This window comes from Aquarana catesbeiana, linkage group LG08 (genome assembly GCF_042186555.1).
Source record: "Aquarana catesbeiana isolate 2022-GZ linkage group LG08, ASM4218655v1, whole genome shotgun sequence".
NCBI lineage: Eukaryota > Metazoa > Chordata > Amphibia > Anura > Ranidae > Aquarana > Aquarana catesbeiana.
In genome coordinates this window covers 77,402,702-77,428,160 of record NC_133331.1, presented here as the reverse complement: position 1 = coordinate 77,428,160, position 25,459 = coordinate 77,402,702, and the positions used below count along the sequence as shown (strand labels likewise).

Sequence of the window (25,459 nt, the reverse complement as noted above, 5' to 3'; positions counted from 1 at the left end):
TAAGGGGAAGAAGGAATGGTGGTAAGTGATAGAAGAGGGCAAAAGTCTGCTTAAAGAAGCCTATTTGTGGTGTTTATCACAACCAATCATGTCTCACTGTGTTGACAAAACATTTTTATTAGCTTTTGGACAATATAAACTTTTTGTTTTTCCCCAACTTCCCTATATGAGGTTTGATAAGAAATAGACAAGGTTCCTTAATATTTTTTCATATTTGCTTGTAATTAATTTTGTTCTTTCAATGATGATGGCATTGTGGACCTAAGATCCTGTGCAGTTAAAGTGTTGCTAACCCAGGAGCCTGCATTCACTATATCTGGTCTCCCACAGAACATGGAAATGCAATTATTTTAGTAAATATAAACTCATAAATACCTTTTCTTATCAGCGGTATATAGTGGTATATAGCAGTCTTGTGACTTCTATCATTGTCTGGCCAAGCACTGGTGAAAGCTTGTAGGAGGAGATTTCTGACTGCCCTATGAGACTGCAAGACCCTTGACCCTCTGTCTGGACAGTGCTGATTGGCCCTGTGGTGATCACATGTTCTCCCAAGAAAAAAAAAAACCCTTCTCTAGCAATGCACACCAAACTTGAGCATGTGCAATCTGACGCCATAGACTCTGTGTTATCAGGAAATTATCAGGGGACAGTGGAAGGGGGGGAGGATCAGAGAAGACAGGATCAAACAGCCTTTTTACACAATGCAGAGGATTAACCCCTTAGGTTCCACGGTGAGTATAACAAGTATGCTTTACTGCATATACAGACTGATTTTATTGTTGTGGGTTTAGTAACACTTTAATGGTCAGGTCTACCCCAGACTATTTTTGTCATGGATGGTTATTAAAATTAGATTTTTCCATTTAGAATTCTTGGTACTTGCCTTTTGCCATGCACTCAGAAAACGAGTGTAATTTGTTCTGATTGATAAAGCTCTACTATATATTGGGTGGGGAGTTGATGTTAAATTTACATTTTTTTTTTATAAATGGAAGTCCAGCAGAGAGGTCCTGCTGGAACTGGGTAGTCCAGGAGTTATTCAGCCTGCTCTCATCTACCCAAAACTAAAATATTCTTGCCGAATGACTGAACACAAATAATGAGTTACTTTTTATCCTTTTAAAATGTCCTAAACCTTTGGGTTTTGTATTGATATAAATGAACTGCGACTAATTGTTCTTTTTTTCTTTTTTTTTGTTTTTTGTTTTTCCTTCTTTCTCCAATATATCTCCATCCACTCACCATTCTATCCCTATTGTTTTACATTTTCTGCTCTACAGCTATGTACACTCACATTCAGCCTCACTCGGTCCTACAGCAAAAACAGGTGGTGTTCCAGCAACAAATTGCTATCCACCAGCACCGCCAGTCCCAGCTTGTCCATGCCTCTGCTCACCTTCAGCTGGCACAGCAACAGCCCCAGGCTGCCTCACAGCAAGGTCTGCAGACACCTCCTGCACAACAGACCCTTGTTGTACAGCCAATGTTACAGACACCTGATGCAACTCTGCCGACCAAAGCCCCTGTGCCCATTCAGCCTAAGCAGCCAGGCAAAGGGGTTCCTCCTCTAAATCTTCAAGGGCACCTAGCAGCCAAACCAACTCAGGGTGCCAGACCACTCCCCACACCCCCTCCTAATCAGCCTCACATTCCAGTACAACTGGTTGGTGCCAGACAGCAGGGTCCCCCTCAAGCACTAGCCTTAGGAGCCCCTCAAGTTCCATCACAGGGGTCGACGTTAACTCAGATGACATTACCTCCTTCTCCAGCTCCTATCCCAACTTCTGTGTCTGGTACCGTACAGGAAGCCCAAGCTGCCTTCTATGGAGTTCTGCAGGTGAGTGCTCTGAAGATACGTGTTCTTTTTTTTGTTTGGTTGCTTTTAAATGTGAATTTCACTCATGACTGATTAAGTGAACTAAAAACATTCATCAGTGCTTAATGAATTATACAGCACTTCCATATCAATTGCACTGTACAACCTTTTATTAATAAACAGCAATTCCATACGGAGAGTATAGTAAAAAAAAACAAAATAGTAAGGTTTTACTTTGGGTGGGATATGAGCTTTACTCACAAATGATTCAAAGTGCTGCCCCTTTAGGAAAGGTGTAAGTTTCTCTACTTAAATCTAATTAATGAATGCACCCAACAAAGGGATATTCCAGCAGGAATGAGTATACTCCCTACATAAAATATAAAATGTTTGCACTCAGCTGGGGAAGAAACTTTTGTACACAACCTCAGAATTGTGAAAGGATGAATACCGACACCATGACCGATGGTGCAGTGTAGCAGACAGCTCCAACCTCACTCCTCTCTGTGAGCGCTGACAGGCCAGGGAAAAGGACGACTCCTGCGCTTTGTACCATGATTCACATCGGAGGCCACAGCATACTGACAGCATGTACAGCCATGGACGTGCCCTCCTTCTGACAGGTAGCAGTAGGTTGCTACGTCCAGAGAGGGCTGACCTTGAAGCTGTTGCCCTACACTGGCCATGGTATTGGTGTTCATCCTTTTTGTGGTTATGAGGCTGTGCACAAAGTTTCTTCCCCAACTGATACATGTGCGTGCAATCTTTCTTTGATAGTATTTATTTTTCATAAAGTATTTAACTGCACACGATTGTGCACTTCCCTTTCTTTTTCCCTTTGATCTCTTTAAGCTTTGTGCATCCCCTTGTGCATGTTAAGCTCAGGGATAGCTGCAGAAGATGGTGTGCACATAAGAAGATTTCATACATGGACTGCTGTTCTGCCTTAAATTAAGGGCACGTAGCGTTGAAAATGTTAAAGGAGAAGTACAGCCAAAGCTTGTTTGGCTGTAGTTCCCTTTTGGATCTGTTGAATGCTGTTAGTTTTGCACTCCTGTGACCTGTTTAAAGCAGATAGCCCGCTGTCAGCTGACGTCACAGGCTCGGGAAGGAAGGCGACCTATATGGTTGGGATCCGCCCACATGCCTGGACTGGCACCCAGCTCAGCCTCTTAGTGAGCTGCTGAGAGCCTGAGTCATCCATGTCTCCCACAAACCCCCCCCCCCCCCCCCCCAGCCCAGTGCATCGGAACCCGATGCTTTATCCAGCTAGGTAAGTATAATTTAAACAAAACAAAACCCCATACTTCTCTTTTTAAGTGTTTTCTATATCATTGTGTATTTTGTATGTATTGTGTATAACTAATTCCTGCTGGACTATTTTGGGGGGGTGGGGGTGGTTATATATTTGATTTACAGTGATTGAGGGAAATTTATCCAGTGAATGACACTATCTCTAAGACTCTCATATGAAGATTAAACATATTACACAAACCCAAGCCCCAAATATTGCTATGACCATAAGTTTCTATTTGTACTTGTATTTTGTTGATGGATGCTGATTGGTTAAATTATTCTCTGATTTCTGTTATCTTTTGGGCAGAGGTCTCTCTTCTATAAATCCCATCTCTATCCCCCTCCAGCATTAGAGTTTTAATGAAAAACTCATCAGGAACAGTGAGGCAGTTTGGCAGAGCTGGGAACTCAAATGCAGAAGACAGCTTCTTACTAGGAAGGGGAAAAAAAATGAATTGATGATTCGACTGACCATTCGATAAGACACACAATGGTTGTTTGATCTCTTAGGGCAAGATGTCTGCAGCTGGAAAGAGAAAGACAGAGTCAGAGGAGGACAGGGAAGAGTCTCCAACACTCCCAGTGAAAGCATCTCCCCCAGCAGATACTCCACCTACAGTTGAAGAAAGCAGCACCCCAGCTGGTGGGTGAATGTGATAACTCTGCTTTGCTTTACTTGTTATGTCTTTCAGCACTTAAATTGGTAACATTCTCGCATCTGTCCTGTCAGCTCTTTCAGCCTCTCCTTGTTTTCACATTTTGCATTTGCAGGCAGAAGGTAAGATGCTGATGTTTTCATTCACAGCTTGATTTCATTTTATTTGCACACTGTACTCCACAGATAAGTCCGAAGCTGCCTCTCAAGTCACCCCTGCTCTGTCTGTGTCTGCACCCCCTTGTGCGCCCACCCTTTCGATCACGTCGCGTCAGCACAGTGACTCCAAGCCCCCACAAGCCATTGTGAAGCCACAGATCCTGACTCATATCATAGAGGGCTTTGTCATCCAAGAGGGAGCGGAACCCTTTCCTGTAAGCTATTAGCACTTATCTTAGTTATGTGCTACTGTTGGTCGAGAAGAGTTGTGTACCATATGTGTACAGATTCTGAAAAATGTTTATTAAAGCATTTGTACAGGCAAAAATGAAAAAGTAACAGGTGAAGTAGAATGAACTTGTCTTTAAGGGAGTGAAGTGCTTTCTATTTTTTTCCTTTGCTTTCATGTAAAACATACCTGTTGATCCTGCTAAATTCTGTGTCCAGGCATTTTGTTCTCTGTTTCAGAATGACACTGGTGTATGCTTTGTTTTCAAATTGTCCCAGTGTTGTCACCCTTTTCACTCTGCCACTGCTGGAATAGGAGGCTGCATTAGCTTTGTGATTATGCAGTATCTTCCCGTAATGTCACATCATTGTTGCTTTTGGAGGATAAAGCTGGACACTCCCACGTGGATGCATGTCCAGTACCATCCACACATCTCCTGAGGGCTTCTGGTAGTAGAAGTCAGAGTGAGGATAACCTCTATAGAAGGGCTAATGTTAGCCTCCTTCCACAGCCATTACCCAGTTGCTTGGGAATACAAGAAATGTGATCAGGAGACAGCTACTAAAATCGACTTGGGAAAAAAAAATTAGCACAAAAAAAAACAAAACTTTTTTAAATATCTTTTTAAGAAAAAGTATTGGAGTAACAATAGATGTAACTGTGAATCGATTTGCTTATTGACTTTATATCACTGAGCAAAGGAATGATTTGCTTGCTGGATGGAGGAAAGCTTTTGCTCATGCATGTTGTCTGTTTCCAGGTGGGTAGTCCTCAAATACCAAAGGACCCTGAGAAGGTGCCTGCGACTGGTCCAGCTTTGCTTTCAGCGGAGAGTCCTCCCCCTCAGCCCACATTAGACCAAGCTATTAGTGGTATTTCCCTTTGTTATTCCATTGGCTTTGTTGTGTCATCATGTACTAAATTGTTACATTTTACTCTATATTGCTTCTCATTTGGTAAGTCAGATTTAACTCTTCAAGGCTGATAGGATCACAGCCATAGAACCTGTGGGAACTGCATGTTAAAGAGGGGCGCCAGGCTCCCCCCCCCCCCCCCCCAAATAAAAATACTGTAGCTGCTTGCTGACTTTCCTGGTACAATATTTCTTATTAAGATATGAGAGAGAATATAGCTGTAATAATCCCGCGCAGGAAATATGAATAGAAGGCATAAAATAGTACAACGTAGAATATTAATATAAATTACATTTTAAGGTATAAACTGTCGGACAACAGTTACCCTCCGACCGAATCCGGGGATCAACACAGGGTGCCTGAGTCAAAGGGCTCAGAGGCTAAGGTGTGGAGCAATCCACAAAGATTGGGAGAAATTAAACATAAACCAGACATACAAGAAAAAAGAAGAGGGGGGGGGATGAAGAATGAGGAGGGAGAAGGTACCCCCATGCTGGGAGGTGAAAAAGGTCAATTGGGGAGGCCCAGGCTGGTCGTGTGCAAGGCTGGCAGAGCCTAAGACCACCACGGGGCCCGCACCTTAGGAAATTTAGCGTGGAAGATACTAATTATCTTCTCATTAATCATTAGTCGTTAAGATGTTTTTTTACCTCTGCAAACGAAACGAAACCAGGCCCAGATTATTGCAGGTTTAGCATCAATAAATAGGTAAGTGGCTAATTTCTGCTTATAGGAGAAGAGGCCTGGGAACGGGCATTGTAGCAAAGCCAATTTGGTGTCTTTGTGGGTAGGTACATGGAGGAGGGTGAATAAAAGTCCAGATACCCTCAACCAAAATCCCACTTAGGCGGGTGCAGGGCCACCAGATATGATGTTTGTCTCCTCGTTGACCACATCCACAGAAACATCTATCACTGTAAGATGGGTTTGATTTGGCCATGCGGGCTTGGACCCAATACCAATGGAGAAGGGCCTTCTAGGCTCCCTCCAACGTGGCTATATTTAAGGAGCACTTTGCAATAATGAACCAGGTTTTGCTACAATCCACCAATTCAATGGGGGATAGATCTCACTTGAAGACATAGGATAGAGAAGCTGGGGTACCACTAGAATTGAGAGAGCAGTATATTAGAGATCTTGCACCAGAGGCTCCTGGAGAGTCCAGGCAGGTATGCTCAAAGGCTGTCATAGCTGCTGACTTTTAACGTTAGGGCACCTACCTGTCCAGGCATCCATTGGTGCCTTCGCCAGAGCCGATTTTTTTAATCGACCATCAGTGCTGGCGTCGCCATCCTGACTAAGGGAAACCGGCATTGAAGCCCTGCAGCTTCACAGCTGCTCTCCTACTGTGCATGCGTGAAGCGTACTGTGCTTTGTGAATGAGCCGCAGACTTCTGGGACTTGTGAAGCATCCCAGAAGACTGCAGGGGGAAAGAGGGGGGCCTGATCTTCTGGAACACAAACTCGCGAGCCAGAAGTGGTTGCGGGTACCTGTCAAAAGCAGGTCCCCGGTCCCCCCCCCCCCCCCCAAAAGGTGCCATATGTGGCACCGGAGGTGGTGGGGAGGAGGCAGACAAGCGGAGCTTCCCCTTTTGGATGGAGCTCCACTTTAAAAATCTTTTTTTCTTATGTTCTATCTTCTTTTCATGCAGTGCCACTACATAAATCCGTAAATATGGTTGGTTATTTTATGTGCAAGATTGTAAAACGGGAACCATAAAGTACAATTTGTACAGTAAAATATGTAACAAATATTTCTATAAGAAAAGGCTGTAAGGAATCTGCCTAACTTTGAACTAGTTTTTGCCCTGCCAGAAGTTCCAGTCTTCTCTCTGTCTTGGTCAACATTTTAATGCAGCAAAGGGCAATAAAATAATTGTAATCTTTCACTCCATGCAGAAGGGAATGATCAGCTCCCACTTATACAGAGATTTTTTCCAGCTGTTGGAACTTCCCTTTATCACTCCCCTAGGTAGCTCCTATAAGACCTGGTCTATGTATGATCCTTGAAAGCCAAGTTACAGTTAATCTAAAATAAATGTAAAAACGAAAGTAAACTGCGCTTATGTAAATGTAATAAACTTGTTTAAAGCAGCACCGCTGATGTGAGATATGATCACATAAATAATACATATATAGCAAAAGGTGTTGCGCTAAACAAAAATGTAAATGTAAATATCAATGTAAAACGAGTTCATGTGTCTTCCAACTATCATTAGTGTAATGCCTTCACTTTAATCAAAAGTGCTTAAACGCTGGTTCATTCAATTTACCCACCTTATGATAACCATTACCATAATAAAGGATGTACCCTTACCAGAGCATATTGACCACCTATAACGGGGGTCAAATAAGGCTTGTGTATCTTTATATGTTCCACGCTTGCTATTCCACATCAAAGAACAAGAAGAATCATCCAGCAGTCACCTCTGAGCGATACCTCTGAGCAAGATGTCCAATGGCATGTATCAGTGTATCAATATAAAGATAAATGCCAATAGTGTAAGATCCTTACCTAAGACCCCTTTCACACTGGAGGCGTTTTTCAGGCGCTAAAGGGCTAAAAATAGCGCCTGAAAACGCCTCCCCTGCAGCCCCAGTGTGAAAGCCTGAGTGCTTTCACACTGCAGCGGTGCGCTTGCAGGATGTTAGAAAAAGTCCTGCAAGCAGCATCCTTGGAGTGGTTTAGGAGCACTACATTAAAGTGAAGGCATTAGACTGATGATAGTTGGAAGACATATGGACTTGTTGTTTTACAGTAGGGCTGGGAGATTTTCTTTAAAAAAAAATCTTCGATTTTCCTAAAAAAAAAAAAAACTCGATTCACGATTTGAATAAAGTCTTTTTTTTTTTTTTTTTGTGGACACCGCGCTGGTCCCGAGGAGCTGCGGGGAGGAGTTTTTAGGCAAGGCTGCGGCTTCGGCCTATTCCGCGGCGTCCGGTCTCGCGGACTAGGCCGAAGCCGCGGCCTCGCCTAAAAACTCCTCCCCGCAGCTCCTCGGGACCGGCGCGGTGAAAAAAAAAAACGATTTGCTTAAATTTTGAATCTATTTGACCTCTCAACTCGATTCAAGATTTAAATCGATTTTTTCCCCAGCCCTATTTTACAGTGATAGTTATATGTACATTCACATTTATATTTTTGTTTAGCGCAACACCTTTTGCTATATACAGTGTATCTAAACCCAAGAACAAAAATGTAATTTCTCTATTGCCCGTTGAGGGACACAGAATAGTTGATTTATGTTGCCACCTTTTGGGAGGTTTGAACTCTGGCAACAGAAACATTGTAAGCCTGCCTCTTTACAACCCCTTCTTGATCCAGCGAGCCTGAGTTTTTAGCTAGTATCATAAGAAGTGGAATGCCCTTTCTTCAGCTGTCTTTTTTTGCTAGCCTTCTTCTCTTAGTGGAATTTTTTTCCTTGATGTCTTTAATCAACATTCCACTCTACCCCGCTGCTTTAGTTGCCCTCATCATAGCAGCTATCCTGATAACTATTTCCTCTGCACTAGCTTTAAAGGCCATTCCTGGACCCCACCTGACCTAGACTTGCAGAGCTAGCCTTAAATGTGACCTTTGGCCATTGGGCTCTGCATTAATCATACTTTCTAGACCTGCGTACTGACAGGCTTCAGTTTGTATAAGAGCAGTGTGAACAGCAAGCTTTTACAAAGCATTTGCAGAGCTTTCAGCAAGCTTTGTTTGTAAAAGTTGAGCACAGATCCTGATTGGAGTTCTGATTGGCACTTTAAAGTGGATGTAAACCCAATGTCATCCTTTCTAAATTACGGTCATAGGGGTTATCTATAAGGATATACATGCCTCCTGCATGTATCTTTACCTGTCAAATGTCTCCCCTCTGTCTGTTATGAGACCCGAAAAACTGCAGGTTCTGTGGTTCTGTGGGTGGGTCTGTTGTCTGGAGCTCGGTGGGTGGAGTCGTGATGTCAGTAGACTCCCCGCCCACCTCTACACTCCCCTTGTCAATATGCATTTTCTCCTGTGTATTTCTTACACTGAACTTCTGCTATGATCTCTAACATCCAGTGAAAAGACAGGAAAGTAACCACATGACTTCAGCATGCCAAATTATGCTGAGGTGTGGAACAGCCAATCCTTGCAGAGCTGCTGAAGAAGGGAGTGGGGGTGGCAATTAATAAATAATGCATGTCTTAGGCTAGTGCACGAGATATGTAAATCACCTGTCACTCACAGCAAGGGGGAGGATTTGACAAAGTTTTTCTCTGTTTTATCAAGTTTTATCTCACTGAACAATAAAAGAGGATTACTCAGAGCTGGATTAACTCTTTATGGCAAGACTGGGCTCAAATGATAGGAAATCGTATACTCTACATTATGACATCAAAAAAAAAAAATTTCGGGTTTACATCCACTTTAAGCAAACCGCTAGCAAGCTTCAGCACTACTTAAAGCCTATTGAAGCCTGCTAGCAGCTTGTTTAAAGTGAAAATCTTCACTCTCAATAAGATCTGTGCTCAACATTTACAAACTGGAGCTGGAGGGCGTTTTTAAAGCTCAGAGAAAGCTACGCGAAGTTTGCTGAAAGTTTCATAAATGCATGCTTGCAGTTCACACAGTTTTCATACAATCTGAAGCCCATGTGAAACATGCCTTAATTATCTATGAAATTATTACTTTTTTAAATTTTTTTATTAGGGTCCTCATCAGTGGAGTCTACTTTAGATTTCCTAACTGTTTGTACCGTTACTGGAGTAGTCTGCCAGCAGAGGCTCTAAACGTGCTCCACTGGACTCTGTGTCTGACCCTCCTGAGCCTGTAAATCAAACCAGGCCTACACCCCTGTTACTCATTCAGATTCGGAGTCCCAATAGTCGATAGTCTATGTCAAGAGAGGCTGATTTTCTGTCACCCCAGTCTCCTGCAGTTGACTCGGATATACAGGGATTTGTTTCAAACCCTTTTATTGATGCAGGATGTATTATCTTGCATCTAAGTCTACTGTTTAATGTGCTGGGTCCTCGGCCATCATGATTGTCTGGCATGAGATGACTTTACTCCTGCACGCAGGAGTTAATTCATCCTGGGCACACAGGCACTACGCCAAGAATGTACTCTGAGCTGCAGTGTTCATTAAAAAAAAAAACTGTGAACAAACAGGTATCTTTTTTTTTTTTTTTTTTTTTTTTAATTATTGCAGAAGAGACAAAGCATGTCTCCTCTACAATAAAACTCTTGCCTGTTCACAATTCGTGCAAATTTAGTTCTACTTTAAAAAGGGGCAGCTTTCTAGACCCTTGCAGCTGAAATTCTTCTGAAGGGCCAAACTCCTTTTAAGCTTTGACCAGGTGGGGAAATCCTCAACACACCCTGTGGGTTAGGGGATCCTTCCCCATCCCTTCTTCACCTCTAAGGGGTTGTGCGGTGTTGAGGAATTACCCCTTTTCATCCTGACTTTCAGCCTTGCTGACACCTTGGTTCCTGGGAACTTGGAGGTGAGACAATCAGATGATCCTTATGGGCCAAAAAGTCCCTGGCATGACCCTTCTCTTGGAGATAATGGGATGGTTACTGTCTCCCACCCAGGGAGACTGTACTTGTGGGGGGGTCCCCATACCTGGAGCTTGAATCTCATTTCCCAGAGCGATTGGTACCCATTGTTTTTTTATCCCACTGTGAGTTGGTTCCTTGACCCAGATTCGGTTGCACATCACTATGGTGCTGTAAGACTTTTACCTCCAGGAAGTTTTTGGAACGCTCTCTGTGAATGGTCTGGTAACAATGCTGGATGATGCTAGAGTGTTCTAATTTCAACTGCATTGCATTCTGGTTCCTATGAACCTGTAACCTCAATTCTGAAGAAAGTTTTATGCACCAGGGTGCACCTCATCTCCTTCATGGCAGGGGGAAATCATCACTTAAGGAACCTGTATTCCTTTGTATTGGAAGCAGATGGCTCACACTGGAAACCTGTGTAGGTACACCTTGTTGGGGACACTGTACATCTAGAGGCCTGGTACTGATCACCTGGGGTTGATTCCACCTTCTGTGGCTGTTCTGAAGCCTTTTGAGAAAGCTTCCCAGGGTACCTCTCCTTGTTTCTGTCCTTGGTCATGTGTTTGTTTTTAGCTGTCTGGCAAAGGTTCTTGTCCTTCAATCCATGGCTGGGTCAGGGCAGCTCAGTTAACTCTTGGTATAGAGTCTGGATCAGGTAGTCATGTCCTGTAGCATTTCTTTCAGGTCTTAGAGACACCACCAAATGTTTTAGTGGATGGGTCTTACTCATCCTCTGGCCTTCTGGTATTCATATGCACCAGTCTGGAGTGCTGTTTTGTCCCTATTTCTACCTACCTTTGTAGCGGTACTTCTTTTGCATCCTATCTTACTTTATTTAGTCACACTGAGTTTAGGGTTGGTTCCCTTGGGATTTTTAGCAATTCCCGGTGACTTTTGACTATCACTTTGAAACATTATACTGTGAGGCTTCCTACTACCTTAGATATCTCCTTGCAAAATTGGTTGCCTGGCCAGGCAAGCTCATTTCTTTCCTTGTACCTTCCCTCCCTGGACTCCAAGGGGTGGAAGTGTAAGGCATGGACCTTTTCTCTTAGACTGGCTAGTTTCCTCTGGGGACACAGTCAGTGTTTTTTTTTTTTTTTTTTTTTTAATATTCTTTCTTATCAAGTAGTCATGTAGTTTCACCTGTTTTTGTGGTTGTTTGGTTCACACCTGCTTACTTTTGCGGGCTCAGTGTCCGCTTTGGGAGGAGTCCTTCCCCTTGGTGGTGATCTCTTCTGCCCTGCTCTTAGAATCACTTTAATCCTCTGTAGCCTTCCCTTGGTCATTAGCCGATTCCCCTGTCCTGCAGGAGATTTCACCTCATCTGGTTCATATTTGTTTGTTGGTCCTTCTCTGTGACGGACGGTTCCTGGTTTACTCTTGGGTCTATCAGTGGCAGTTGCCAACCCCTTCGTTGTTCTGCCTTTGGACTTCAAAAATGTTTCTGAATTCCTGTGTCTCTCAATGCATGATGAAGAAAATACAATTTTTTGCAGCTTACCAGATGTGGTGGCTGCATTTATTTTATTTCCTGTATTTTCACCTGTTGATCTTGCCAGTAACACAATTTCCATCCTGCAATGACTATGCTCACTCACTGTACTGTATTCATAAATGAATAGTGTTGTCACCCTAGGATGCTCTCCTGATTTGGACTGCAAACCCCTCCTCCTCTCCTTATCTCAATAACCTGTGGTGGTGGTGGTGGGGGGGGGGGTTCTATAGTTCACAAAGAATGCTAGTGATAGCTGATAACATTGCTACAAATATTAGTTCAGTGCACAGAAAATTACAAAGGTGCTGGATTTCTGGAAGGACCAACTGGAAATTTTCTGTATTTGCAAAAATGCACTTGGCCTGAAAAAAAATTGCATGGCTACACTAAGGACAATACTTCAGTATATTAAATGTCTGTTCTTGGGTTATAAAGCAACACATGCAAAGATTTGTTCATATAGGTCCAGCATCACTCAAAGCTAGCCACAAACATGATATAACTTATTAGGCCAATCTGTAGAAAAATCTTAACACCTCGTGTGTGAAATCATGCAAGATCCTAAGTGAATACATTGGATGATTTCCATTTGCACCATGGAAAATCTCTCATGAAAATTTTTTTTCCTACATTTTTCAAAACATATTAAAGTGGAACTTTACCCACAACTACTTGATAAAAAATAATGTTCTTTAGAAAAGAACATTCATTCCCCATTAATAATCATGCCACCAAAATCAGTGTGTGCTGTAAATTGCCTCCAGCATTGCTTCTATTTCTTCTTGCTGGAGGCTGCCATTTTGCTCAAGCCCAGAGCCCCTGAACAGCAGTAAATCATAAAGTGGAAATAAACCCATCCATTTTACGGTTTCAAAAAAGTTACGTTCCTGGAATGCCAGGATTGCTAACTGTCACATTTGTTTGTGTTCTCAACCAAACTGTCAAACCATCAAATAACTGGTGTCATAACTGATCACATGTGCAGCACCATGGCAGTTGCAGATCAAACAGAAGCTGCTTCCTTGGTTGTAAAGGATAGGGGGGTTTAATTCCACTTTAAGGCTGTCAACAGATCGGCCTCTACAAACTCGACAGTGCCTAAAAATGGAGCATGTGCAGAGCAGAGTGAGATTACTGGATTTTAATCACTTCAATACTGGGCCAAGTCTGACACTTCTCTCATATATGTAAAAAGCATTGGGTTTTTTTTTGCTAGAAAATTATTTAGAACCCCCAAAGATTATACATATTTTTTTTTTTTAGCAGAGGCCCTAGAGAATAAAATGGCGGTTGTTGCAATTTTTTATGTCACTTTGTATTTTTGCAGCGATTTTTCAACGCAATTTTTTGGGATAAAATACACTTTAATGAATTAAATAAATAAAAAAAAAACACTGTGTATAACCTGATTTTTGTAAAATCTGAAAGATGATGTTACACCGAGTAAATCGATACCCAACATGTCATGCTTTAAAATTGCACACACTCGTGGAATGGCGTCAAACTGCAGTACCTAGAAATGTCCAGCAATGCTTCAAAAATGCAGAGGAGGTCCAGAGCTAGAAATTTTGCTCTAACTATAATGTTCATGCAATACCTCACGTGTGGTGTGAACACTGTTTACATATGTGGGCGTGACCTATGTGTGCAATTGCCACTGCGCTCAAGCACAGGGGGATGGTGGGGTGCTTTAAATGTTTATTTATTTTATTAATTTTTTTTTTTTACACTGTCCCTTTAAAAAAAATGTTTCTATCACTTTTATTACTATCACGAGAAATGTAAAGAGCCCTTGTGATAACGATACAGTATGACAGGTCCTCTTTATGGAGAGATCTGGGCTCTATAAGACCCCACATCTCTGCTCTACAATGGAAAGCATTAGATTAAAAGAAAAAAAAAATAAAGCTTTGCAAAAAAAAATGGCATTGTTTACATTGGACCAGAACCGGAAGTGATGTCATGGTTTCCGGGCTCACCAATCATCCAGGTAAGCCCAAGAACCACCGGAAATTGTCTCTTCTAAAAGTGATCCAGCGGCCAATTAGCTGCTCGGATCACTTTTATCGGTTAGAGAATCGCCGGCTGAGAAAAACAATAGCGGGATTATGGTATGTTGCTCCCGCCATAACCCTGGTATTCTACTTCAAACTGAGGATGTCTTTTTCCTGTGGCCCGGTATTGAAGTGGTTAAACAGTATAGACACTTATTTTTAATGTTTCATATAACTAAACCTGCAAAGGGGCCAGCCTGAAGTGATCCATCAGGACTTAATTTTCAGACTAAAGTTCCACTTTAACAATGAAAGGACATTTAAATACAGTGATAACTATTTAGTCTTCTCTGTCCATATATACGGCTTTCTCTTGCTATCTAACATCTATTATATTCATGCTTTGTGTTGCAGATTCTTGTAGCTCCAAACTATTAAAGTGTGAATACTGTGGCAAGCTTGCTCCATCAGATCAGTTCCGGGGCTCAAAGCGATTCTGTTCAATGGCCTGTGCCAAGAGGTAAATTTTAATATTGAATATATTTGGCTGCTTTGTACATGTAATGCTGCAAATGTAAGGTTTGGGACATGTAGACGACTTTTCTATATCTCCAAATGTTTTGGTGGGGTCTTAAAGGCATAGTTACATAGTTACATAGTTACATAGTAGGTGAGGTTGAAAAAAGACACACGTCCATCAAGTCCAACCTATGTGTGTGATTATGTGTCAGTATTACCTTACATATCCCTGTATGTTGCGGTCATTCAGGTGATTATCTAATAGTTTCTTGAAGCTATCAATGCTCCCCGGTGAGACCACCGCCTGTGGAAGGGAATTCCACATCCTTACTGCTCTTACAGTAAAGAACCCTCTACGTAGTTTAAGGTTAAACCTCTTTTCTTCTAATTGTAATGAGTGGCCCCGAGTCTTATTAAACTCTCTTCTGCGAAAAAGTTTTATCCCTATTGTGGGGTCACCAGTACAGTATTTGTAAATTGAAATCATATCCCCTCTCAAGCGTCTCTTCTCCAGAGAGAATACGTTCAACGCTCGCAACCTTTCCTCATAACTAAGATCCTCCAGACCCCTTATTAGCTTTGTTGCCCTTCTTTGTACTCGCTCCATTTCCAGTACATCCTTCCTGAGGACTGGTGCCCAGAACTGGACAGCATACTCCAGGTGCGGCCAGACCAGAGTCTTGTAGAGCGGGAGAATTATCGTTTTATCTCTGGAGTTGATCCCCCTTTTAATACATGCCAATATTCTGTTTGCCTTATTAGCAGCAGCTTGGCATTGCATGCCATTGCTGAGCCTATCATCTACTAGGACCCCCAGGTCCTTTTCCATCCTAGATTCCCCCAGAGGTTCTCCCCCCAGTGTATAGATTGCATTCATATTTTTGCCACCCAAATGCATTATTTTACATTTTTCTACATTGAACCTCATTTGCCATGTAGTCGCCCACCCCATTAATTTGTTCAGGTCTTTTTGCAAGGTTTCCACATCCTGCGGGGAAGTTATTGCCCTGCTTAGCTTAGTATCGTCTGCAAATACAGAGATTGACCTGTTTATCCCATCCTCCAGATCGTTTATAAACAAATTAAATAGGATTGGTCCCAGCACAGAACCCTGGGGAACCCCACTACCCACCCCTGACCATTCTGAGTACTCCCCATTTATCACCACCCTCTGAACACACCCTTGTAGCCAGTTTTCAATCCAGGTACTCACCCTATGGTCCATGCCAACGGACCCTATTTTGTACAGTAAACGTTTATGGGGAACTGTGTCAAATGCTTTTGCAAAATCCAGATACACCACATCTACGGGCCTTCCTTTATCTAGATGGCAACTCACCTCCTCATAGAAGGTTAATAGATTGGTTTGGCAAGAACGATTCTTCATGAATCCATGCTGATTACTGCTAATGATATCGTTCTTATTACTAAAATCTTGTATATAGTCCCTTATCATCCCCTCCAAGATTTTACATACTATTGATGTTAGGCTAACTGGTCTGTAATCCCCAGGGATGTTTTTTGGGCCCTTTTTAAATATTGGTGCTACATTGGCTTTTCTCCAATCAGCTGGTACCATTCCAGTCAATAGACTGCCTGTAAAAATTAGGAACAACGGTCTGGCAATCACCTGACTGAGTTCCCTAAGTACCCTCGGATGCAAGCCATCTGGTCCCGGTGATTTATTAATGTTAAGTTTCTCAAGTCTAATTTTAATTCCGTCCTCTGTTAACCATGGAGGTGCTTCCTGTGTTGTGTCATGAGGATAAACACTGCAGTTTTGGTTACTGAAGCCCCCCGATTCACTCGTGAAGACTGAGGAGAAGAATAAATTCAATACCTTTGCCATCTCCCCATCCTTTGTAACCAGATGTCCTTCCTCATTCTTTATGGGGCCAATATGGTCTGTCCTCCCTTTTTTACTGTTTACATACTTAAAGAATTTCTTGGGATTTTTTTTGCTCTCCTCCGCTATGTGTCTTTCATGTTCTATCTTAGCCGTCCTAATATAGTTCACCTTTACAAGAAAATAAAACTGCCTGTGCAGATAATGCAGCTCTTTCTCTGATTTAAACCCCCTCAGATGCACTTTCTCTCCCCTAATGCAGCATTGGAGATTAATGAACAGTACAGCTGGGCGTGTCTTGGCAGCGTCCTAGCAACAAGGCAGGATGGGGAGAGATGCAAGCTTTGGGAGGTACATAAACTGCCTACACCTATAGCAGGGACATTATTTGTTTAAAGTGTTACTAAACCCAGGACCCTGCATTCACTATATCTGGTCTCCCACAGTACACAGAACATGGAAATGCAATTATTTTAGTAAATATAAACTGCTAAATACCCTTTCTCATCGGCAGTATATAGCAGTCTTGTGCCTTCTATCAGTGTCTGGTTAAAGCTTGTAAGAGGAGTTTTCACTCTACGCTAACTGCCCTTTAAGGCTGCAGGACCCCTGACCCTCTGTCTGGACAGTGCTGATTGGCCCTGTGCTGATCACATGCACTCTCCCAAGATAAAAAATGACTCTCTAGCAATACACACCAAAATGAGCATGTGCAGCCTCTGCTTTATCAGGAGATAGATTGGTAACAGTGGAAAAGGGGGAGGAACAGAGAAGACAGGATCAAACAGTCTTTTTACACAGTGAGTATAACAAGCATGCTTTACTACATATACGAACTGATTTTACGGTTGTGGGTTTAGTAACACTTTGGTCAAAGCTAACCGTTTTGTTTCTATCTACAGGCAGTTTTCTAGTAAAGATAAACTAACCCTTTAATCTCTGGAACACTCTGTTGGTTAATGGAGTTATTCTTGTGTGCCAAGTGAACATGAATGTCCCAATGAACCGCTTTTGTTTATATTGCCTGTACATGCTAAAGTGTTTGTACAGCGTCAATAGGTGGGGCAGTCACGGTACAGCCCAACATGGAATGGAATGTCAGAGTAATCTTTGTACTTGTATTTGTTTTCATGTGTTCCAAAGTGAAGCCTTCCCCATATTAACCAATTGACCTCCAGAAGGTTTTCCCCCCCTTCATGACCAGGGCATTTTTTCAGCACTGCGCTACTTTAACTGGCAATTGCGCGGTCATGCAACACTTTACCTAACACTGTATATAAACAGCAGCAATGTATGTGGCTGTGGCATGTCAAGACGTCATTCCAGTTCCTTTCCTTCTAGATACAATGTAAGTTGCAGTCACCAGTTGCGTCTTAAAAGGAAGGCATTGAAGGATCTTCAGGAAATGGGAGGAGTGAGAGTGCGCAGACGCGGCCCACGAAGAAACAGTTCTGAGATTGCACGTGCCAAGATCCAGGGGAAGCGAATGCGGGTAACAGAGGTGCATTCTTCCCTAATGACTCAAAAGCAATAGGCAGACATGTTTTAAGTTAAATGTTACAATAGCTGTGGGAAGGGAGAGGAAGGTGGGGGGGGGGGGGGGGATCGGGTCTGAGCCCAGAGGTGGAAATAATTTTTTTTTCTGACTGAGAATTCTAGAACACAAAAAGTATATAGGGAAATCGTTAGAGCCTTCTTAGAAAATATTCTTCATTATTGTATATTTTGCTGAACAACCAAATACAGATTTATTAGAGATCGTGTTCTACGTGACAACAGTGCTTTTTCCATTTTTTTCCACACTGTTGGTTGGCATCTGCGTTACCCTTGTACTATTGATAGACTAGTTTGGAATTATGGCCACTGTTCCTGCATGCTTTTGTTCTGTCACAGTAGTGGTCATCTTCCTCCCCAAGGACGTCCACGGATGTCCTGAAGTTGAAGTGGTCATAATGGGATGATGCCTGCAAGCTGCAAGCATCGTCCCGATATCAAAATTTTCAGCCGGTGATTCCCTCTTAAAGCGGAGTTCCACCCAAAAATGTATCCCTTGCTTTAAGGAGTCCTGACCCCCGACATGCCACATTTGGCATGTCATTTTTTTTGGGGGGGGGGGGGGGTGAACCTAGCTTTGACAGGTACCCAGCTCAGCTCCCACTTACGCTCTCGCCACCTCCTCTCCCCCTCCCTCCCTGCAATCTTCTGGGACACATCACAGGTCCCAGAAGATTGCTTGGTCATTCAGAACAGCGCAGCACGACTCGCACCCGGCTGTGAAGCCACAAGCTGTCACACCTGGGTGCCCACACTAGAGGAGAGGCGGGGGAGAGAAGCAATGCTTCGGGCGGCCACATCGCTGGACCGTGGGACAGGTGAGTGTGTGTTTATTAAAAGTCAGCAGCTATACTTTTTGTAGCTGCCTTATTTTAATAAACTGAAAAATGACTGGAACTCCGCTTTAAGCAGAAATAATTTGAGTGGCTGGCACTCGATCACTTCTGTGGGGATCCTCCCCTCTACTGCCGCCGCCTTTCCTAGGCTCTCCTGTCTGAACACGAAGCCTGGGAGTGTTGCGACCAGCGGCGATGTTCCTCCCTCTCTGTGACCTCGGAAACCAGAAGCGACAAAGATTTCCTCACTTCCGGTTTTGGCACTTTGTTTACTCGGCCATTTGTGGCCAGGAAAGCAGCCGGCCTGGCAGATCTCTTAAAGCAGAGTTCCACCCAAAAATGGAACTTCCGCTTTAAGGGAGGTGACCCCCTGACATGCCACATTTGGCCTGTCATTTTTTTTTGGGGGGGGGGGGGGGGGGGAGCGGATACCCTCTTTTTAGAGGGTCCCAGCTCCCAGTTCCTTCCGGCGCACCGCGGCACCAGAAAGGAGATCACCTCTCCCCCCTCCCTCTCGGCAATAATCTGGGACACGTCACAGGTCCCAGATGATTGCCCAGCCAGTCACGGCGTGCGCATGCACAGTGGGTGCTCGGCTGTGAAGCCACAGCCGGGCGCCCACAGTTACAATGCCGCACCGCAGAGAGGAGGGGGAGACGAGCGGTGCTTCGTTCCCCCGCATCGCTGGACCCTGGGACAGGTAAGTGTCCGATTATTAAAAGTCAGCAGCTGCAGTATTTGTAGCTGCTGACTTTTACTTTTTTTAAATTTTTTTTTTAAGCAGAACTCCGCTTTAAGCTGCATTGGAGGCGAGAGGAGAGATTTGGGGTCTAATAGACCCCAGATCTCTCCGTAAAGAGGACCTGTCATGGCCCATGCTGTCACAAGGGATGTTGTTTATCCTTTGTGACAACAATAAAGTTAATACAAAAAACTAAATTAAAGAGACAGTGTAAAAAAAAAAAAAATTTAGATAAAATAAATAATGAAAAAAAAAAAAATTGCCCCAGTGCTTGCACGCAAATGCATACGTAAGTCCTGCACACATATGTAAGCGGTGATTGCACCACACTTGGGAGGTATTGTCACAAATGTCAGAGTGAGAACAGTAATTCTAGCAGCACGAGACCTCCTGTGTAACTCTAAATTGGTAACCTATAAAGGCGTTTAAAGCGTTGCCTATGTAGAATGTTAAGTACCGTAGTTTGTCGCCATTCCACGGGCATACGCAATTTAAAGCATGACATGTTAGGTATCAATATACTTGGCATAACATCATCTTTTATAGTTTACCAAAAAAATTGTGTTTGTGTGCAATAAAATTCATTAAAGTGCATTTTTTCCAAAAACTGCTGCGCAAATACCATGTGACATAAAAATTTGCAACACACATTTATTCTATAGGGCCTCTGCTAAAAAAATATATGTATAATGTTTGGGGGTTCTAAGCTATTTTCTTGCAAAAAATTTATATTTTTACATGTATGTAAGGGAAGTGGTTAATAGAGGGCCTCAAGTGCGGCCCCAAAACATCCAGAGGACTGCATGGTCAAGATGCATTGCATCGAGTCAGAAATTTAACACCAAACCCCCCCCCCCCCCATTGTCAGTGCAGTAAAATTAATCCTCCGGGTTTGATCACACATTCCAATGCACTTCTACTCTCCTCAGTCTACACAAGGAGGCTGGACTGGGCATTTCAGCACCCGGCATCCTGCTGCTGCTTCTCTGCAAATTAGTGCCCCACAAGTAGTGTCTCAACACACAGCGAGCCACGTGTTGGGCACCATTGTTCTATTGTGTCATTACCAATGGCAGAGCTGGAGCAAAAAGGCATTGATTGATAGGCATTAAGAGCTATGTAATGACTGATTTTGAGGGACAAGCCAAAACATTTTGAGTATCGGCGCCTTTGCCTGATGCTAGTCCTGCGGCTATAACTGAGAGGTAGTGAGCCAGCACTAAATTCAAGGATCCTGATTTGTGTAATTGGCAAGTATTTGTAAGATTGTTTTGCAAAATAGCTCCAGTTTAACTTTTTTTTTGCCAGGGTTGTTTTTGGAGTTTTTTTTTTGCTCACATGTTAAAATACATATTTTTTAGTCCAGAAGATTAGTTAAAACACTCACATTATATATTTTCTGAAAGAAAAGACCCTGAAGAACAAAACTGGTAGTTTCATTTTTTATGTCACATGATAATATAAAAATTACTAAAGTTAATTTTAGGATATGTAAATGTAATATATTAATAAAATATAAAAGTCAAGATTGGGCCGAGCAGTTGAGTAGATACCCAACATGTCGAGGAGAGGGTCGGGGGGTGTTAAAAGAGAATTAAATGTCAACAACCCCCCCCCCCCCCCACACACACACACACACACACACACACACACACACACACACACACACACACACCCACACCCACACACACCACACACATAACTTTATTGCTGTCACATAGTGGATTAGTAGCCCCTATTTGACAGCATGTAGCTTGGGCACCTTCTTTTTAATGAGACATTTTAGGCCTCTATATTTCAGTGCAAATGTGGAAGTGAGCGGGCGGCTTTACAGCTGCCAAAATCACTTCCAGGAGAAAGCTGACAGTCGATCTGTGAAGTACACACAAATTGTGTGTGAAAGCCACCATTGCCACAGGCTTAGCCTTACGCTGGTGGCAGAGAAGGGGGTTATTTTCAGTTTAGCATGTAACCTGTATTAAATTCAGGATTCATTAGGTTTCTACAATTTTCTGACTATGCCTTCGTTACAGGAGGATTCGAGCCGCGGTTCTGACAATTCCAGCTACGATGAAGCTTTCTCTCCCACCTCCCCAGCCCCTCCCTCCTGTAGGACACCCCATGCAGAGAGAGATGGAAGTACTCCAACCAGTGGACCCTCCAGCTCAGAACTTCTGGGGATCAATCCAGTGTTTCTGTCTAGCAATCCCAGTCGTTGGAGTGTGGAGGAGGTGTATGAGTTCATTTCCTCCTTACAAGGTATGACATGTCATTATCTGGTATTTATAGACAGCCATCACAAATATTGCAGAATAAAGGTGGGTGGGGGAGGTGTGCTGACCAACTAAGGCTCCATGCACACTAGTGTTTTTTTAAGTTCCTAGAAGCTGTTATTAGCATTTGTTTTGCTCCTAGAAGCTAAATAGTGTTCTCTTATGTGTCCATGTACACTACTTTAGGCGATTAGCATTTTTTTAGCCTCAGCGTCTAGGAGCAGAAAAAAAAATGCTTTTGTAGAGGTTTTTTTGGAGCGTTTTTCCAGCAGAAAGAAATGCTGAATGCTCCTAAATTCCCCTAAATGCTACTAAAATGCTCCTAACAGTTTTTTTTTCTTCATGTACTGCAAAAATGCTTATGCTCCTAAAAGCTTTTAAAAGCTACATTTTTCATCCAGGGTTTTTTCCACCTTTTTTGAGTGCAAAAAAAACACTAGTGTGCATGGAGCCTAAAGGGTAAAAACTATATTTTTAACTTTTTGGGTTGGCTGTTAAGGGTTTCTTAATTATTTGACTATTGCCTTTACTGCAGTGACCTATTTGAAAGTTCTTGTAATGAGAGTAGTGTATTTTTATTTCTTTTGTATCTTTGATGATATACTCTCTCAGAGTAGCTCTTCTAAGGCCCCTTTCACACAAGTGGACCGAATAGGTACGCCTGTCCGTTTTTCAGGCGGACCCGATCGGACCAACCATTGCTGTCTATGGAGCAGCGGATGTCAGCAGACACCCAACATCCAATCGGATCCTGTCCACTGAAAACAGATGGATGGGGATTTGTTCCTCATCTGTCCAGCAGATCGGATTGGATGACAGTCGGATGGAAGAAGACAGGTGGTCCCTTTCCATCCAACTGCCCTATAGATAACAGCGGGCTGTGTCTGTGTCCTCTGTTCATCAGCAGAGCAGACATGGAACTGTCAGCCGCCTGCTCAGCGGGGATCAGCAGACAGATCCACTGCTTAGCAAGCAGATCTGCTGCTGGAGTCCGCCCCGTCTGCAAGGGGCCTAAAATGAATAACCTGCAGCAAATGATCAGAAGCCTGCTTTCATTAGTCTGTCCACTTTAGGTTTTGAAAGCCAAGTTCTGATTGGAAAAAAAAGTCTTTATGATTTGGAAATGCATCCCTGTCATTGTAAAATGAAATCTGAGAAAACCTGTTTTGCCCTTTTTTGTCCCCTAGGATGCCAGGATCTAGCTGAAGACTTTCGGTCCCAAGAGATCGATGGGCAGGCTTTGTTACTGCTTAAGGAAGAACACCTTATGAGTGCCCTGAATATTAAACTGGGACCTGCTTTAAAAATCTGCGCCAAAATCAACCTGTTAAAGGAGACTTAACTGACCGTGTTTTCCCTACAAAGCACAAGGGGGGGGGTGTGAAGGTGACAATGGACAACTCCCTGGACCGTTCTCCCCCTGATATTTCTCCGGAAAACTGTGTAGGGAAGCGATACAGCAAAACTGACAAGAGAGAGGAACAGCAGCCTTCTCCACTACCAGCCACCCATCTAATAAACTCCCCTACGCTCCAAGCTCTTCTTTTACCATTTAATCATTATTACTATAAATATATATCTATATCTTCTGTATGTTTGTATCTGGTCATTCAGGAACCATGCCTGCCATTGGGAAAACTACAGGCATGTGAAGACTATAACTACGGGCCAAGCCTTGTGCAGTTTAATGCTTTGTATGTATTAGACAATACTTGCCTAAGCAAGTAGGAGTATCACAAGTAGATGCAGGGGGTGCAACCAAGAGCAATTTTGTGTACATGTAGCAAATCTGTAGACAATATACAGATGAAAGCATACTTGTAAATATACTGGTCTGTGCAGGTACAGGGGCCTCTTTTACTTGCGTATCATATGCACACATTTCTACATACGACTGAATGTATATATAGTGAGATCCCCTGGTCACGCTTGCTGTAGAGACTGGTACTTAAGACATGTCCACACTGTATTTCCTTGTGCCTCTTTTTAGTGTACGCTGGTCTGTTGCACATATATGCAATGGTTCGGTATGTTGGACATGCTCGTCTTACATGTACATCACTGCAGCATGCGATACTGCCTGTTCAAACTCCTAGTGGCAGGGCTATTGCTGCACCCTGTTCAGTTACAATGTTTTCCCCCTGAGCCCCTGTGTGCACCAGCATTTGGGATCTGAGCCTTAATGATTCTCATCTCACAATGGAAACATCCCTGCTTGTGCTGTACTGCAAACAGACCCGCTGACACAGCACCCTCCTCTTGTGCTCTTTAACGTATAAATGTGCCTGCTGAGTGGAGGCAGCCATTTTTCTTGCTAGCGGTGTTTTCCGTAGATTCCAGCAGGTTGGATCACAGACACTCCAGCAGTGAGATCTCTCATTCGGTACCCTCGGTTCTTTGCTGTTCTTGGAGCTTTCATTTATTTTACAGCAGGAGTGAGGCCCATGGGGGTCTGATTTGATAACTGCAAGGAAGAGATCTAATCACTGGACTCGCTAAAAAATAGCGACTTGGTGATTCAGCCCACTGTCACCCACCCATGATTAAAATATCAGTTTTGGATGAACACACCTTACATAAGCAAAATCAGCGAGTGAGTCAGAATATCTAAAAAGGGACCCAGAATTGTTTTTGTGGCCCTCGGATTAATGAATATGATGTATATTCTCCACAAACTGTACAGTTTTGTTTTTAGAGCAGTGGCCTAATAACGTCGAAATATGACATGTTGGCATATGGGCTCCTGTCCCACACAAGGTCACATGAGCATTGCCTAGATGTGCCCCAGCCTTGATGAGACTGCATACTGCCAGTTTACTAATTCCTTCTAAATTGGAAGACTAAAAAATAATTCAGCCCAAAAAAAGTCTGAATATTGGTACTAATCGCAGGCCAGCCATGTGTCCTCTGTATGGGTGGCCCCTACACTTCTAAGACTCCAGCATACTAATAAGCACAGTACAGTGTGTAGCTGGATATCAGCCCAATACAAAATTCACAGTCTGGTCTGTATATTATGTTTTTTATAGCTTCTTTTATTCTTGTTTGAATACCCCATTGTTTTGTGACCATTCTTGCAGTACTGGCTTCCTTTTCCCGTTTTTTGTATTTTCTTCCTCTTGTTTTATAAATATATATATATATATATATATATATATATATATATATAATCATATTTTTTTTCCTGTAGGTTTTTATGTAAGAGCTCATTCTGCAGCCTATCACTGATTTTAGGATGCCGTAACTGTTGGTCAGCTGATATAGCAGCGGTGGGAGGGAAGTGGAATGTGTCCCTTTTTTGTTTTGTTACATTTTGTCAGCACTTGAAGACAATGGAATAAAAGAATCATTGCTTTGGATCTTGGTGATTGTCATGTGGATAATTATCCTCTGCATGTCCTAAATACCCCCCTTGTTCCCAACACTTCATTTTGTATTTCACCATATTGTTATTTGCTGCTGGGGTGTGTTTTATGTATACAGAACATTTTCTGCACAAACTATGTTGTAGGTCACGTGTAGGCAACCCCCCCCCCGGCAAGGGTACCGCAAGCGGCACGCAAAGCCTCTTTTGCTGACACTCAACTCC

The 25,459-nt window shown here is 42.9% G+C and overlaps 1 protein-coding gene across 8 annotated transcripts in view; it reads left to right on the top strand.

Moving 5' to 3' along the window:
• PHC1 (polyhomeotic homolog 1) overlaps positions 1 to 25,229 on the top strand; it is a 77,907-nt gene extending 52,678 nt beyond the window's left edge. For 4 of the 8 annotated variants that reach the window (XM_073596010.1, XM_073596007.1, XM_073596008.1 and 1 more), the window contains exons 8-15: positions 1,284 to 1,840; positions 3,626 to 3,758; positions 3,957 to 4,144; positions 4,919 to 5,030; positions 14,515 to 14,620; positions 17,792 to 17,966; positions 21,631 to 21,856; positions 23,058 to 25,229. In XM_073596010.1, coding sequence (XP_073452111.1) covers positions 1,284 to 1,840; positions 3,626 to 3,758; positions 3,957 to 4,144; positions 4,919 to 5,030; positions 14,515 to 14,620; positions 17,792 to 17,966; positions 21,631 to 21,856; positions 23,058 to 23,212 — 1,652 coding nt within the window. In that variant the 3' untranslated portion in view covers positions 23,213 to 25,229. The remainder of the gene's footprint in view (positions 1 to 1,283; positions 1,841 to 3,625; positions 3,759 to 3,956; positions 4,145 to 4,918; positions 5,031 to 14,514; positions 14,621 to 17,791; positions 17,967 to 21,630; positions 21,857 to 23,057) is intronic. The other 4 variants (XM_073596015.1, XM_073596014.1, XM_073596013.1 and 1 more) reach the window with 3 other exon arrangements.
• Positions 25,230 to 25,459: the final 230 nt, after the last annotated feature.